This window comes from Canis lupus, chromosome 32 (genome assembly GCF_048164855.1).
Source record: "Canis lupus baileyi chromosome 32, mCanLup2.hap1, whole genome shotgun sequence".
Taxonomy (NCBI): Eukaryota; Metazoa; Chordata; class Mammalia; order Carnivora; family Canidae; genus Canis; species Canis lupus.
The window spans coordinates 11252597-11268011 of NC_132869.1; the positions used below are offsets into that span (position 1 = coordinate 11252597).

A 15415-nucleotide genomic window follows, 5' to 3' on the forward strand; every position below is an offset into this window, starting at 1 on the left:
CTCTGTCTAATAATGAAGTTATATAAAGTTGAGAGCCAAGATTACAAAAATGAACAGACCATGTTCCTTTAAAGTACTAGAGTAATGTTAAAATTCAGAGAAGACAATTTATTGTAAATTCCAATTTTTAAATGCATATGCCCTTTAACAGAAAATGTGGCTTACACAACTATTTGCATGTAGTCAATGATAAATATATAAAGAATTTACATCACGGCATTATAAAATGGTGAAAGTTCAAAACAACCTGCATCACTGTAAAATAGGAAGAAGAATTAAATTATGGTACTAAATAGTTATTAAAAATAGCTAACTTGGTGGCGGTGCCCCAGTCCAGTAACACAATGACTGCAATGGAACTGGAGGGCAAGATGGAGGGAACAGAATGGGCTGGAGTGCAGAGTATGCAGTCCATCCCCTTCAAATTGGCTCAATAATACACTGGGACCTTGTCTACTTTTCTATCAGTCTTCATACTGATACCTGGCCACTTACGGTCTCCTTTCTGCCCAAAGAGGTCTATGGAGCTGGAAAAGAACGCCCTTTCATATTAGTACTAGAGGTAACAGAAAGTGAGAAAAATGGGGATCTTCATTCATCTTAATTCCTTAATGTCTTAACCCCTTGAGTGTCAAGATTTTCTCCTCCCCAAAAAACTAAGCATTTGCTGTCCTCTTGGCCAGTGATTCCAAACCTTTCCTCTGTCAAGACCCTCTTTTGTGGTATATGTATACTTTTTTCCTTCCATGGATTCTTAGGATTTGAAAGATTTATCTGTCAACTGATGAAATGATAACATAATCATTTTTCCCTTTCCAGGTTAACAAATCCTCTAACTGAGCGCTAAGGTCAGTGCCTTAGAGGTGGAGAATATCATCAGTTTTTAAAGTGCTTTCTGTATGTCAGGCACTGTGCTAATAAACGCATTATGTGAATTTAATCTTCAGAATGATCCCATAGGGATCTTTTTATAGAAAAAAAGATTAATATTCTCAAGGTCATATAGTAATGGCACAATCACATATGAAGAGTGTTTGTATGAAAATATGTAGATAATGGGGATCCCTGGGTGGCACAGTGGTTTGGCGCCTGCCTTTGGCCCAGGGCCCCATCCAGGAGACCCTGGATCAATTCCCACGTCGGGCTCCCGGTGCATGGAGCCTGCTTCTCCCTCTGCCTGTGTCTCTGCCTCTCTCTCTCTCTCTCTGTGTGACTATCATAAATAAATAAAAATTAATTTAAAAAAAAAGAAAATATGTAGATAATGATCTGGAAGATTACTTCTGGAAGAGGGGAATGATAAGAGCTTTTTTTTAAAAAAGATTTTATTTGTTTGTTTATTTATTAAGAGAGAGCATGAGGATGGAGCAGAGGCTGAACTGGGAGCCTGAGGTAGGGCTTGATCCCAGGACCCTGGGATCATGACCTGAGCTGAAGGCAGATATTTAACACTGACTGAGCAACCCAGGCATCCCTGAAGAAGAGCTTTCAATTTTTACTTATTTCTGTATTGTGTGAATTTTTTTAAAGATTTTATTAATTTGTTTATGAGAGACACAGCCAGAGGCAGAGGCAGAGACACAGAGGGAGAAGCAGGCTCCTCTCAGGGAGCCCAATGTGGGATTAATCCCAGGAACCCAGGATCACACCCTGAGCCAAAGCAGATTCCCAAGCGCTAACCCACCCAGGCATCCCTTGTGTGAATTGTAATACAAACATATAGTACTTGCATAATTTTGAAAATTTTTTTCTCAGAAATGTAGGAGAAAGAAAATTGATGCTTCTAGGCCCTTAATGTAAAATGTCCTAAAGGATTTTCCTAAGAGTTTAAAAGTGAATTATGGCTCCAGAGTAGATTGCTAGGATGGAAACTACCCTTTAGCATCATTCATTTAAAATTTGTAGAACTCCAAGGTGTGTGGCATGGGATGGTTAAGCCTAAAACCAAGATTTCCTTAAGCTAGTAAGATAGTTTTGATAGCATTCCTCTTTCCTTTCCTTTTTTTTTTTTTAAACTCTATTTTCCTTTTCCTCCTTTTATTTTTAACATCTGTAGCTACTGTTTGAATAAACACCGTTTTTCTTCTTTCTTAGTCATTCTTTAAACTTAATAAGAATGCCCCTGGGGTGTTGCCAAGCCCCTTTAGGAACTTGCAGAAGCGAGCTCTGCTTAATAAGTATGTGGTCTGGATGTGACAAAATTAATTGGATATTGGATCAGGTTCTCTAACTTATTAAAGCTAAGGTAGTAAATGATATTTCGAAGGTCTGTACTCGAGAGAATTCTTCAATCTTGTGTTGGTATTCAGTCATAGAATTTTATCACCTATTTGGGGCTATAGTTTTTTTTTTATGATTTTATTTATTTATTTGAGAGACAGCACTAGTGGGGGTGGGGTAGGGGAGCAGGAGGAGAAAGAGAAGCAGACTCCCTGCTGTGCAGGGAGCCTGATACAGGGCTCAATCCCAGGACCCTGGGATCATGACCTGAACCAAAGTAGATGCTTAAACCAATTAAGCCACCTAGACACCCCTTGGACTGTATTTCTAAGCAATCCAACTCCGGCATGACTGTGGCTTCTCATGCTTTGGAATACTTTCATATCTCCTAGCTCTATTTCTGTCAGAAGGGAATGCCTCTTCTCAGCTTCTGATTGACTCTTGAAACTGTTTTTTCCCTTTGCCTTATTGGGGTGGGTAGGGAAGTTGGTTAGTTATATCACAAGTACAGTGTTCATTTCCACACCGTTCTTTTTGTTCTGTCTAGCTTCCCATTGACCGAGGTGGAGGAGAAGGAAAGGCCATGTACATTGACACTGAAGGTACCTTTAGGCCAGAACGGCTGCTAGCAGTGGCTGAGAGGTATGTTGCTGAATTAGATGAGAGAAATCTGACTACACCTGTCACTGTAGTGATTACCAGGTTTAGTATGTCTGAAGAGTGTTTCTTCCCTTAATGCTCTGTATCCCGAAGTTATATGTTCAGAAGTATGACCTTCTGTAGTAGAGGGAAGCACTCTTCAAAATCTATGGGTTATCATCAGACTGGATAAAAAACTACATCCAACTATATGCTTTCTTCTAGAGAAACTTTAGATTCAGAGATACAAATAGGTTGAAAAAGAATGGGAAAAGATATTGCATCTAAACAGTAACCATAACAGAACTGGAATGACTATACTAATAGACAGTACAGACTTTAAGACAAAAAACTATATTACTAAAAACAAAAACAAAAACAAAAAAAAAAACAAACTATATTACTAGAGACAAAGAGGAACATTTTATAACAAAAAGTTCATTGGGAAAATAGAACAGTTATAAACATATTCCTTTGTGATAACAGGCCCCAAAATATGTAAAACAGAAACTGACATAATTGAAAGGCAAAAGGGACAATTTAACCATAGTTGTTGAGGACCATGTCTTACTTCAAAAAAACATATAGCTATCATACTTAATGGTGGAAGTCTGAATGCTTTCTCCTTAAGATTAGAAACAAGACAAGAATGTCCATTCTCACCACTTACTTTCCCCTGAAGGTGAAGTATTCTGAATGTACTAGAGGTCCTAGTCAGTGCCGACAGGTGAGAAAATGAAATAAAAGGCATCTAGATTGGATGGAAGATATTGACCTCTTTTTTTTTTTTTTAAGATTTTATTTATTTATTCATGAGAGAGAGAGAGGCAGAGGCAGAGACACAGACACAGGCAGAGAGAGAAGCAGGCTCCATGCAGGGAGCCTGACGTGGGACTCGATCCCGGGTCTCCAGGATCAGGCCCTGGGCTGAAGGCGGTGCTAAACCACTGGGCCACTGTGGCTGCCCTAGAACTCTCTATTCACTGATGAAATAATCCTGTGTAGAAAATCCTAAGCAATCTACATAAACACAAAACTACTAGAACTACATTAGTTCAGCAAGGTTGTAGGATCCATTGTCACTGCAAAAATCCATTGTGTTTCAATATATAAGAAAGGAACACCTCAAAAATTAAGAAAACAATTCCATCATTCACAGTAGCACTGAATTCCGTTCGCTGTCAAAGCAATCAAAAATCAAAATAGGAAAATACTGAAGACTACAAAGCATTGCTGAAAGAAATTGAAGATCTACATAGAAAAATAGTCCATATTCATGGATTGAAAGAAACAATATTTTAAGTCATAATTTTCCCTCAAACTGATCTAGAGAGCCATACAATCCCTACTGTAATTTCAGGAAGCATTTTGGCAGAAATCAACAAGCTGATGATAAAATTTATATGGAAATGTCTAGGACCCAGAATAGTCAAAACAAACATTATGGGGTAGCAGGGGAGAACAACATTGAAGGCCTTGGTCTTAATTTTAAAACTTAGTTTTAAAGCAACAATAATTAAGATAGTATGATGCTGGAATGGGACAGGCATGTGGATCAGTGGAACAGAACTGAGAATTCAGAAGTGAGCTCTTTTTTTTTTTTTAAGATTTTATTTGTTTATTCATAGAGACACACACAGAGAGAGAGGCAGAGACACAGGCAGAGGGAGAAGCAGGCACCATGCAGAGAGCCTGATGGACTCAATCCAGGGTCTCCAGGATCACGCCCTGGCTGCAGGCGGTGCTAAACCACTGCACCACCGGGGCTTCCCAGAAGTGAGCTCTTATGTTTATAATCATTTGATTTGGGGCAGCCTGGGTGGCTCAGGGGTTTAGCGCCGCCTTCCTGGAGGACCTGGTATCGAGTCCCATGTCAGGCTCTCTGCATGGAGCCTGCTTTTCCCTCTGCCTGTGTCTCTGCCTCTCTCTCTCTCTGTCTCTCATGAATAAATAAATAAAATCTTTTATATATATATATGTATATATATATATATATATACATATATATATATAAAATCATTTGATTTTTGACAAAGATGCCAAGTAAATTTAATGGTTCCTCAGTAGTTGTCTTTTCAATAAATGATGCTAATGTAGTTGGATATCAACATGCAAAGATAAATTTAGACCCTTACACCTTACATAAAATTGACAAAAATGGATATAGTCTAGTGACTCCTCAAAAAATTAAATGTAGAATTATAGTATAATTAAGCAATTCTGCTTTTGAGTATATAAAGGATTGAAACAAGGACTCAGATACTTGTACACCAGTGTTCATAGCAGCACTAGTCACAATAGTCAAAGGTGGAAACACCCCGATTATTCATCACTAGATGAATGGTAAGCAAAATGTCATATAAACATAAAATGGAATACTACTCAATCTTAAAAAGGAAGGAAATTCTCCCACATGCTACATGGATAAATCTTACAAACATGCTAAGTGAAATAAGCCAGTTACAAAAGGACAAAGATTGTAATGATTCCTCTTCTATGAGTTATGTGAAATAGTCAAATTTGTAAAGGCAGAAAATAGAACAGTGGTCCTCAGAGGCAGGGAGATAGGAGAATTGGGAGTTACTATTTGAGAGATACAGAGTTTCAGTTTGGGATGATAAAAAGTTGTGGAGATGGATGGTGGTGATGGTTGCACAGCATAGGTATGTACTTATTGCCACTGGACTATATATTTTTAAAAAGGTTAAAATGGTCAGTTGTATGTCATGTACGTTTATTATTTTAAGAATGGTAGCCCTAAATGTAAGAACTAAAACATTAAACTTTCAGGCAAAAAGACAGGAGAAAATATTTGTGAGCTTGAGGCAGACAAAGATTTCTTAGATGCAATACCAAAAAGCATTCCATGAAAGAAAACATTGATAAAAGTCCTGTGCTTCAAAGAACATTATTAAGAAAGTGAAAAGACAACCCAAAGGATGTGAGAAAATATTTGCAAATCATATTTCTGAAGGGTCTAGTATCCAGAGTATACAAAGACCTCTAAAAATCCAATAAAAAGACAACCTAATTAAAAAATGAGCAAAGGATTTGTACAGCTATTTCTCTAAAGATAAATGGCCAAGAAGCACATGAAAAGGTACTCAACATCGTTAGTCAAAGGGAAAAAAAACACAGAAGGAAAAAAAAAAAACCCACAATGAGCTACCACTACTCAGGTGGCTATAATAAAATAGGTAGTAACAAATGTGAGGGAGGATGGAGAAACTGGAACCCTAATATATTGCTGGTAAGAATGTAAAGTGCTATAGCCATTTTGGAAAACAATGTAGCAGTTAAATATAAAATTACCATATAACCCAGCAGTTTCACTCTGGTTATATACCCAAGAGATATGAAAACATATCCACAGGGATGCCTGGGTGGCTTAGCAGTTGAGCATCTGCCTTTGGCCCAGGTCGTGATCCTAGGGTCTGGGATTGGGTCCCACATCAGGCTCCCTGTGAGGAGCCTGCTTCTCCCTCTGCCTGTGTCTCTGCCTCTCTCTTCTGTGTGTGTCTCTCATAAATAAATAAAATCTTTAAAAAAAGAAAACATGTCCACATAAGAGACTTGTATGTAGATGTTTATAGTATTGTTATAATAGCCCCAAACCGGAAATGACTCCATTGTCCCATCAACTGATGAATGAATAAACAAAATTTGGTTTATGCATACAGTGGAGTACTATTCAACAATAAAAATTTTTTTTCAACAATAAAATTGAATGAAGTACCCCTGCATGTTATGCCATAGATGAACCTCAGAAGATATACTAAATGATAGAAGCTAGACATAAGACCTCATATTGTATGATTTCATTTATGTGAAATTTCCAGAAGGGAAAAATCTATAAAGTCTATAGATTAGTGGTTGCCTGGGGAAAGGAGTAGGGATAGAAAGTAACTACAAATCGATTTGAAAGATCTTTTGGGGATGATGGAAATGTTTTAAAATTGGATTGTGATGATGGTTGTACAACTATGCAAATTTTATTGCTAAAAAGTCATTCAGTTGTACACTTAAAGCAGTTCAATTTGATGGCGTATAGAATACCTCAGTAAAGCTGGTTAAGAATGCAAAATTTTCTCTGTCCCCTCATACATCTTTCAAATAAACTCTCAAAATTGTTTTATATATTTTTCCTTGTCTAGGGGTCAAATGTGATAATTTAGTTCTGTACCATACATTTTCCTGAATCCTAGTGGTTAAATATAATTTAATTGAATATTGAGATGTCAGACTCAAGTTGGAACTTGCCTGGCTAATTGGAGGAGAATTTTCTTTTTTAGTTTTAGAATTATAATGAAACTATCTTTCCCAGTTAAAAATTCGAGGAATATAAGCTATTGAATATACACCATTGAGGCAAAAAAAATTGGTTGGAACAATAATTGTAGCTCTTTGCATCTGCTTACAGAATCTATCAGGAAGAAAGAATTTCTTTCTTGCAGCCTGATCTTAGGTTTATAATGATGAGTATACTAAACTGTATCTTCTTCCTAAAGTTATTTTTGTTCTTGTACAGAAATCATACTTTTTAATTTTTAAGTACATTGTTGTAGTAGATGAGTTTTTTTGATAAAATCATTAAAATTTTGCTCACTAACATAATTGAGTGTTCAGATAGGATAGATGAGATAGTAGAATGTTGATCCTGAAGACAGGGCTTTGTTTTGATCACTCACTGTATCCCTAACCCCTGGAAAAGGTCATTCAGTATTTTTTTTTAAGATTTATTTATTTATTCATGATAGAGAGAGGCAGAGACACAGGCAGAGGGAGAAGCAGGCTGAGAGCCCGACGCGGGACTCGATCCCAGGACTCCGGGATCACACCCTGGGCCAAAGGCAGGCGCCAAACCGCTGAGCCACCCAGGGATCCCCTCATTCAGTATTTTTTTAAAAAAGATTTTATTTATTTATTCATGAGAGAGGCAGAGACACAGGCAGAGGAAGAAGCAGGCTCCCTGCAGGGAGCCTGATGTGGGGCTTGATCCCAGGACTCCAGGATCACGCCCTGAGGCGAACGCAGGTGTCCGCTGAGCCACCCAGGTGTCCCTAGTCCAGCAATGTTTTAACAAGCTCTCCAGGTGATGCACGTGCTTGCTAAAGTTTAAGAACCATGGCCATAATTGATAGGTACAGTGTCACCACTTTTTTTTTTTTTTTGAGATTTATTTATTTTAGAGAGGAGAAGAGGGAGAGAAAGAATCTCAAGCAGTCTCCCCACTGAGCACGGAGCCTAACATGGGGCTCCATCCCACAACCCATGAGATCATGACCTGAGCCAAAACCAAAAGCCAGATGCTCAACTAATGGAGCCACCCAGGCACCCCAGCGTCACCATCTCTTTTAAATACTAGGAAAGAATGCCAGAACCTCCTTGAGGTAGTACAGCCGGTTTTCAAGTTTATATGTTAAGAATCACCTGATGTATTTAACTATACAAATTACCACACCTCCTCCCCCCAAATCATGATTTAGTAAGTCTAGATTAGGCCCAGGAATTTTTTTTTTTTTAAACCAGTGTTACAGGTTATTCTTTTAAGGAAGTTCTGGAAACACTATGCGATGATGACACTTATTTCCAACCAGCTTTTTCCACATTTTGGGAATTGAAAATTCCATGTGCTATTTCAGGAATGTAATCACAGAGATCCCGATGGTGTTTTTTGTGAACACTGCTGACCCAAAAGTCCAGGATAACTCTTTTCCTAGTAAATCACCCATATTCTGATAGCAAAAGATAATCTCCTTTCCTGGTAGATGATACACTGTTTTTTTTTTTTTAATTTTATTTATTTATTCATGAGAGACACAGAGAGAGAGAGTGGCAGAGACATAGACTGAGGGAGAAGCAGGCTCCCTGTGGGGAACCCAATGCAGGACTCTATCCCCAGACCCCAGGATCATGCCCTGAGATGAAGGCAGATGCTCAACCACTGAGCCACCCAGGCGCATCCCAGGATCAGTGTTTCTTGAGCAAATCTAGACTTTTGTGGTACGGTACTTAAGCCTCTTGAATTTTTTTTCTTACATCCATGATTTAAATATGGAAAATTTCATCTCCTTTTAAGATTTTGTTTATTCATGAGACACAGAGAGGCAGAGACATAGGCAGAGGGGGAGGAAGAAGCAGGCTCCCCGTGGAGAGTCTGATGCTACAGGTCTCAATCCCAGGATCTGGGGATCACAACCTGAGCCAAAGGCAGATGCTCAACCACTGAGCTACCCAGGCATCCCAAATTTTATCTCCTTATTCCCAATCTATTTGGTCAGGATTCCAAGATAAAACTATCCTTAGTCTATCTCCTTACCTTCATGCCCAGACTTTATAACTTATCGTCATCCATCCACTTAATGCCAAAAGTAAACTTCAACTTGTGTTGTTGATGGCAAAGAATAGCAGGTGAATTGTCTAGGAAACTACAAAGTCTGTCCCTAGTATGAAGAATCCATTTTATGATGTGGAAAATAAACTTGGTGAGAGTAGGATCTCTTGATGTTGATCGCTAACTTATTATAGTGTTCTCTCCAACTCCTAGATAGAATATTCTTTTGTTTTTCTATTCTTTCTGGGAGGAAAAACCAGAGGAAGACAAATAAAGCTAAATCTCAGAAGAATAGGTTTAATGCAGTGCATGCTTTTCTGAATATCAGAGTCTCCACATAGAATAGACTGCTTCTGTCAAAGACTGATAAAAACATAAACATAAGGGTGCCTGGGTGGCTCAGTGGGTTAATTAAGCATCTGCCTTTGGCTCAGGTCATGATCTCAGGGTCCTGGGATCGAGCTCCATGTTGGGCTCCCTGCTCAGTGGGGGTGTCTGCTTTTCCCTTTACTATGCCTGCTGCCCCTGCTTGTATTCTTCCCTCTTTCTGTGTGTTAAATAGATAAATAAAATCTTAAAAAAAAGAAATCTAAACAAAGGAAGTTAGGGTTTTCAAAGAATTACAATGCCTTGAATTTTATTTAAATAGATTCTCTTTTAAACTATAACATAAGGGAGTCAGTGTTTTACTTTTGGACTATAATAATTTTAGGTAACACTAATATGAAAATACTACTTGGGTTAAAGTGAATGTGAGATGATTCTCTGGGTTGTGGATAAAAGCTTTATTCAGAATTTAGGTATTGAAAAATGTGCTTTTCCCTCAAGGAATTTGTAGGCTAGTAAAAGAATAATAAGGTAGCTCCTCACAAATGCCATAAAAAGGCCTAAAGCAAGTTTTCTGAAGTGCAGAAGGAGGAGAATCACATCTATTTGAAAAGTGCAGAGAAGCTTTGTAGAAATGCAGGCGTTTAGTTGTGTCTCAATAGATGGATAAAATCAAAATACCTTTGAAGAAATGGGGCCCCATTGGGGTGCCTGGGTGATGCAGTCAGTTGAGTGTCCCACTCTTGGTTTTATTTTTTTTTTTTTTTTTTTTTTTTTTTTTTTAAATTTTTATTTATTTATGATAGTCACAGAGATAGAAGGAGAGGCAGAGACACAGGCAGAGGGAGAAGCAGGCTCCATGCACCGGGAGCCCGATGTGGGAATCGATCCTGGGTCTCCAGGATCGCGCCCTAGGCCAAAGACAGGCGCCAAACCGCTGCGCCACCCAGGGATCCCCCACTCTTGGTTTTAGCTCAGGTCATGATCTCAACATTGTGAGATCAAGCCCAGTGTGGGGCTTTGTACTCAGTGTTGAATCTGCTTGAGATTCTCTCTCCCTCCCCCTTTGCCCCTCCCCTCCCTGCTCTCCCTCTTCCTAAAATAAATGAATCTTTAAGAAAACCCCATTATGGTATATTTAATGAGAATAAAAATTGTCCTCCTCATACCACGTTGAGCATTCATGTCTTAGGTAGCTGTTACAAAGGTGGAAAAAAAATAGATTATTTATTTATTTTATTTTTTTTTTTTTTTAGATTTTTTTTTTTAAGTAAGAAATACCTTATTTACCTTTTGAGAGAGAGGGGGAGAGAGGTATGTAGGGGGTACTGAGGGAGTGGGAGAGAGAGATTTCCAAGCAGAGGCCATGATCAGCATGGAGCCATATGCAGTCTGATCACACCCCCCTGAAATCATGACCTGAGCCAAAATCGTTGGTCTCTGAGCTACCCAGGTGCCCCTATTTTGCCTTTTTTTTTTAATGCAAAGGAAAAAATGATTGAGGTATAATATGAATTAAGGTGTTACTTATTTAACCATACTGGATACATGTCATATAATGTCTTAACTGTAACTAGTTATTAGCAAGAAAGGAGAATAGGAGAAACGAAATCTACTTGTTTCTTTTGAACTTCTAGGTTTTGTCCTTGTTTAAAATATTTTATTTATTCATTTTACTCATGAGACACGGGGTGGAGGAAAACAGTGCAGAGACACAGGCAGAGGGAGAAGCAAGCTCCATGCAGGAAGCCTGATGTGGGACTCGATCACGGGACTCTGGGACCACACCCTGAGCCAAAGGCAGATGCTCAACTGCTGAGCCACCCAGGCATCCCTAGTCCTTGTATAGAAAGTTTTATTCCTAGGGGTGCCTGGGTGGCTCATGCGGTTGAGCATCTGCCTTTGGCATCTGACTCATGATTTCAGCTCAAGTCATGATCTCAGGGTTGTGAGATCGAGCCTTGAGTCCAGCTCTGTGCTGGGTGTAGAGCCTGCTTAAGATTCTCTCCCTCTACCCTTCCCCACCTCCCTCTTTTTTTTTTTTTTTTTTAAGATTTTACTTATTTATTCATGATAGACATAGAGAGAGAGGCAGAAACACAGGCAGAGGGAGAAATGGGCTCCATGCCGGGAGCCCAACGCGGAACTCGGTCCTGGGACTCCAGTATTGCGCCCTGGGCCAAAGGCAGGCGCCAAACCACTGAGCCACCCAGGGATCCCCCTCCACCTCCTTCTTAAAAAAAAAAAAAAAAAAAGTTTTATTCCTAAAAGTAGTTTATATGAATTTAATTGATGATTCATTATTTTTGTTTCAGTTCCGTCTTACTGTCTTGGATTTTCCAGGAGAACATTTGAAACATTATATTTGGAAATTTGTTTTTGCTCAGGAGTCCTCAAAGACTAAATTTGATTTATTCTGAAGTCCTGCTCAGTAGATCTACTCCAAAGCAGTTGCTGCTGACATCTCTCTAGTTTGCCTGGACTTCTAATAGAAAGGGAATTAGGGGATCCCTGGGTGGCGCAGCGGTTTGGCGCCTGCCTTTGGCCCAGGGCGCGATCCTGGAGACCCGGGATCGAATCCCACGTCGGGCTCCCGGTGGATGGAGCCTGCTTCTCCCTCTGCCTGTGTCTCTGCCTCTCTCTCTCTCTGTGTGACTATCATAAATAAATAAAAAAATTTTTTAAAAATATATTTTAAAAAAGGGAATTAGTTTTTTTTTTTTTTTTAAGATTTTATTTATTTATTCATGAAAGACATAGAGGGAGAAGCAGGCTCCATGTAAGGAACTCGATGTGGGACTCGATCCCAAGACTGGGATCACGCCCTGGGCCCAAGGTAGATGCTCAACCGCTGAGCCACCCAGGTGCCCCGGGAATTAGTATTCTTTAGCCTTAACAATTCTTACCTAATCAAGCAATCTCTTTGCTAGAGAATAATTTCCAGTCTGCCTGAGTTTTCATTACAGTCTAAAAATGTTCTGTATTTTCTTCTAGATACGGCCTCTCTGGCAGTGATGTCCTGGATAATGTAGCATATGCTCGAGGGTTCAACACAGACCACCAGACCCAGCTCCTTTATCAAGCATCAGCCATGATGGTAGAATCTAGGTATGTGCTCAGTAGAAGACACTGAATATGGCCTAGAGCCCTTAACCCTAAGTCTTATGTAGACTATTTGGCCAAATTGATAACTTGAATTAGAAATGGGAAGATTAAGGGGGTGCCTGGGTGGCTCAGTTGGTTAAGTGCCTGCCTTCAGCTCAGGTCATGCTCCTGGAGTCCTGGGATTGAGCTCTGGATCCAGCTCCCTACTCAGCAGGGAGTCTACTTTTCCCTCTCCCACTTCCCCTGCTTGTGCTCTGTCAAATAAATTTACCAAAAAAAAAAAAAAAAAAAAGAAAGAAAAAAGAGAGAGAAAGAAAGAAAGAAATGGGAAGATTTAAGTTTTGGTCCTTCTTAGTCTGACACTGTTGTGTTGGGGTTCGGGTCAAGTCACTAAGAAATGAAGCCGTAATTCTCTTGAACTGGTTGAAAATTTTACTTATTATATAGTGCCTCAGACATGAATGCTGTACAAATATTTTAATAAAACATTTATGTATGAGTGTAACTACGAATATGAAAGTTTAAGGTACTGAGAAAGGGAGCACAATCTGACACAGGCTCGAAATAGGCTTCATAGAGTCCTTGTTTCCTATAGGTATGCACTGCTAATTGTAGACAGTGCCACTGCCCTCTACAGAACAGACTACTCAGGTCGAGGGGAGCTTTCTGCCAGGCAGATGCACTTGGCCAGGTTTCTGCGGATGCTTCTGCGACTTGCTGATGAGGTAAGTTGGGGAATGGGGACAGAGAATGCCCAATTTTCAGGGGCCTTGCTGGGAGGCCAGAACGTCAGAGCCTAGTGTCATAAAGATAACAGATATGAAGAGATATATTAATCATTCATTACTTTGTGGAGAAAGGGGTGGCAGCAATAAGGTCCTTTGGCCACAAAAAAATGACATTTATCCTTTCTCTGTCAGTTTGGTGTAGCAGTGGTAATCACCAACCAGGTGGTAGCCCAAGTGGATGGAGCAGCCATGTTTGCTGCAGATCCTAAAAAACCTATTGGAGGAAATATCATTGCTCATGCCTCAACAACCAGGTAAAGTGATGGAATAGGAGACTTTGTCTTGGAATGTCATATTAATGAAAGTAGACATGAAGATACAGCATTTCCATTTAAAACCAGTTAAAGCTACGTTTGTATAATTAGACCCAGGAGTCCCTGGCTAGACAGAACTGTCATGCTCTGGTTAGTGTGTATGTTTGCTTTTAGTTTATAAAGGAATTAAAAGCCCTCAAATATGCAAGAATGAATATGAAGGATATCCCTCTCCCTTATTAAGAAAGTAATTGTTTCAATATGGAAAATCCACTAAGGGGCGGGCGGGCAGAGTAGGCGTGGATTCCTCCAGGTTGGAAATACCCCTAAAGAATACAGAAAGATTCCCCCAAAGTCCTAAGAAGTATTTAAGTCTGAAGAAGTTTAGATCTACCATGAATAGGAAAAAGATTTTAAAATTATAATAACTGGTCTGTCTCTTTGGGTCAGGCTGTATCTGAGGAAAGGAAGAGGGGAAACCAGAATCTGCAAAATCTACGACTCTCCCTGTCTTCCTGAAGCTGAAGCTATGTTTGCCATCAATGCAGATGGAGTGGGAGATGCCAAAGACTGAAGCATTGGGGGTTGTCCTGTGAGAAACCTTAAGTGCTGCAGCCTAATGAAGAGGACTGCTCCCTGGGGTTCTTCATAGGCCTCTTCCTGTTGTGACTGCCAGAAAAAGGCTTCTGGAAAAACAGTTATTGTATCGGCTTTTCTGATGGTATTAACAGGAGACAGGTCAGTAGTCACAGACTGATCTGAAATGTTTATTCCGACTGAAGCGTATTAATTTCTATGTGAATTATTTCAGGGGAAGTAAGGAATACCTTTGACATAGTGCCTTGGGGTTGATTCAGGACTAACAGCTACCTACTGGCCAATCTTTGGTTTTCTTGCAGACATAAGCTGGGAAGACTGGATTCTTTTCTGTTTGGGTAATGTTAAAATGCCTAAGTGGCAAAGAAAGTGGGTCTCCTCACAGGTTCTTTTTCTTCTGCCAGTAAAACTCTTTCCATCAGAAGCAGGTTAAGTTAGTTTGCCTGAATTATCTTAGGTAAAAGTTTGTTTTTAGTTAAGGGCTACAGAACAAGCCTACTGGGCCATCAGTCCGTTACCGTCTACTTGCTTGGTTTTTTAACTACTAAGAGTAACTCAAGATAATTCTGAAATCTCAAAGTATTTCAGAGGCTCTTTAAGTAGATTTAGTGTGGGGCTGCTAATAAAGTAGTTATTTGTGCTGTTTATAGGAATTATTTTTGTATAAGCTGAATATTTCAAGATAGGGCCATAAAATAACTTTTTGGCACTGGGTCATCAGTTTCTAATGGTTTAAAACTGAAAAAAAAAATTTTTTTTAAGATTTTATTTATTTATTCATGAGAGACACAGAGGGAGAAGCAGGCTCCACGCAGGGAGCCTGACATGGGACTCGATCCTGGGTCTCCAGGATCATGCCCTCGGCCAAAGGCAGCACTAAACTGAAAATTTTAAAGTGAAGTCATACACTCATGATTGAGCTTATTATCATTCGGTCTAGTAGAGATTATTACAAGATGAATAGCCCATGACTTTCCAGTGGCCTTTTGTGAGTTGTGTTGTAGAATCTTGACACTTGTCTAGATTATTCTACTTTAGTGGTTTGGGATCCTCCCCTTCGGACTTCTACTCAGGATGGCTTTTAAACAGCTCTTTGAATTTCAAAGGCTTCTCAGCCAGGACTGGGCAGAGAGGCCTAGAAAATCTCTGCT

At 39.5% G+C, this 15415-nt stretch overlaps 1 protein-coding gene across 2 annotated transcripts in view; it reads left to right on the forward strand.

The window, feature by feature from the left end:
- Nucleotides 1-14437, forward strand: part of RAD51 (RAD51 recombinase) — a 35596-nt gene extending 21159 nt beyond the window's left edge. For both annotated transcript variants that reach the window (XM_072808169.1, XM_072808170.1), the window contains exons 6-10: nt 2768-2862; nt 12515-12628; nt 13221-13350; nt 13546-13667; nt 14118-14437. In XM_072808169.1, coding sequence (XP_072664270.1) covers nt 2768-2862; nt 12515-12628; nt 13221-13350; nt 13546-13667; nt 14118-14241 — 585 coding nt within the window. In that variant the 3' untranslated portion in view covers nt 14242-14437. The remainder of the gene's footprint in view (nt 1-2767; nt 2863-12514; nt 12629-13220; nt 13351-13545; nt 13668-14117) is intronic.
- The last annotated feature ends 978 nt before the right edge of the window (nt 14438-15415 follow it).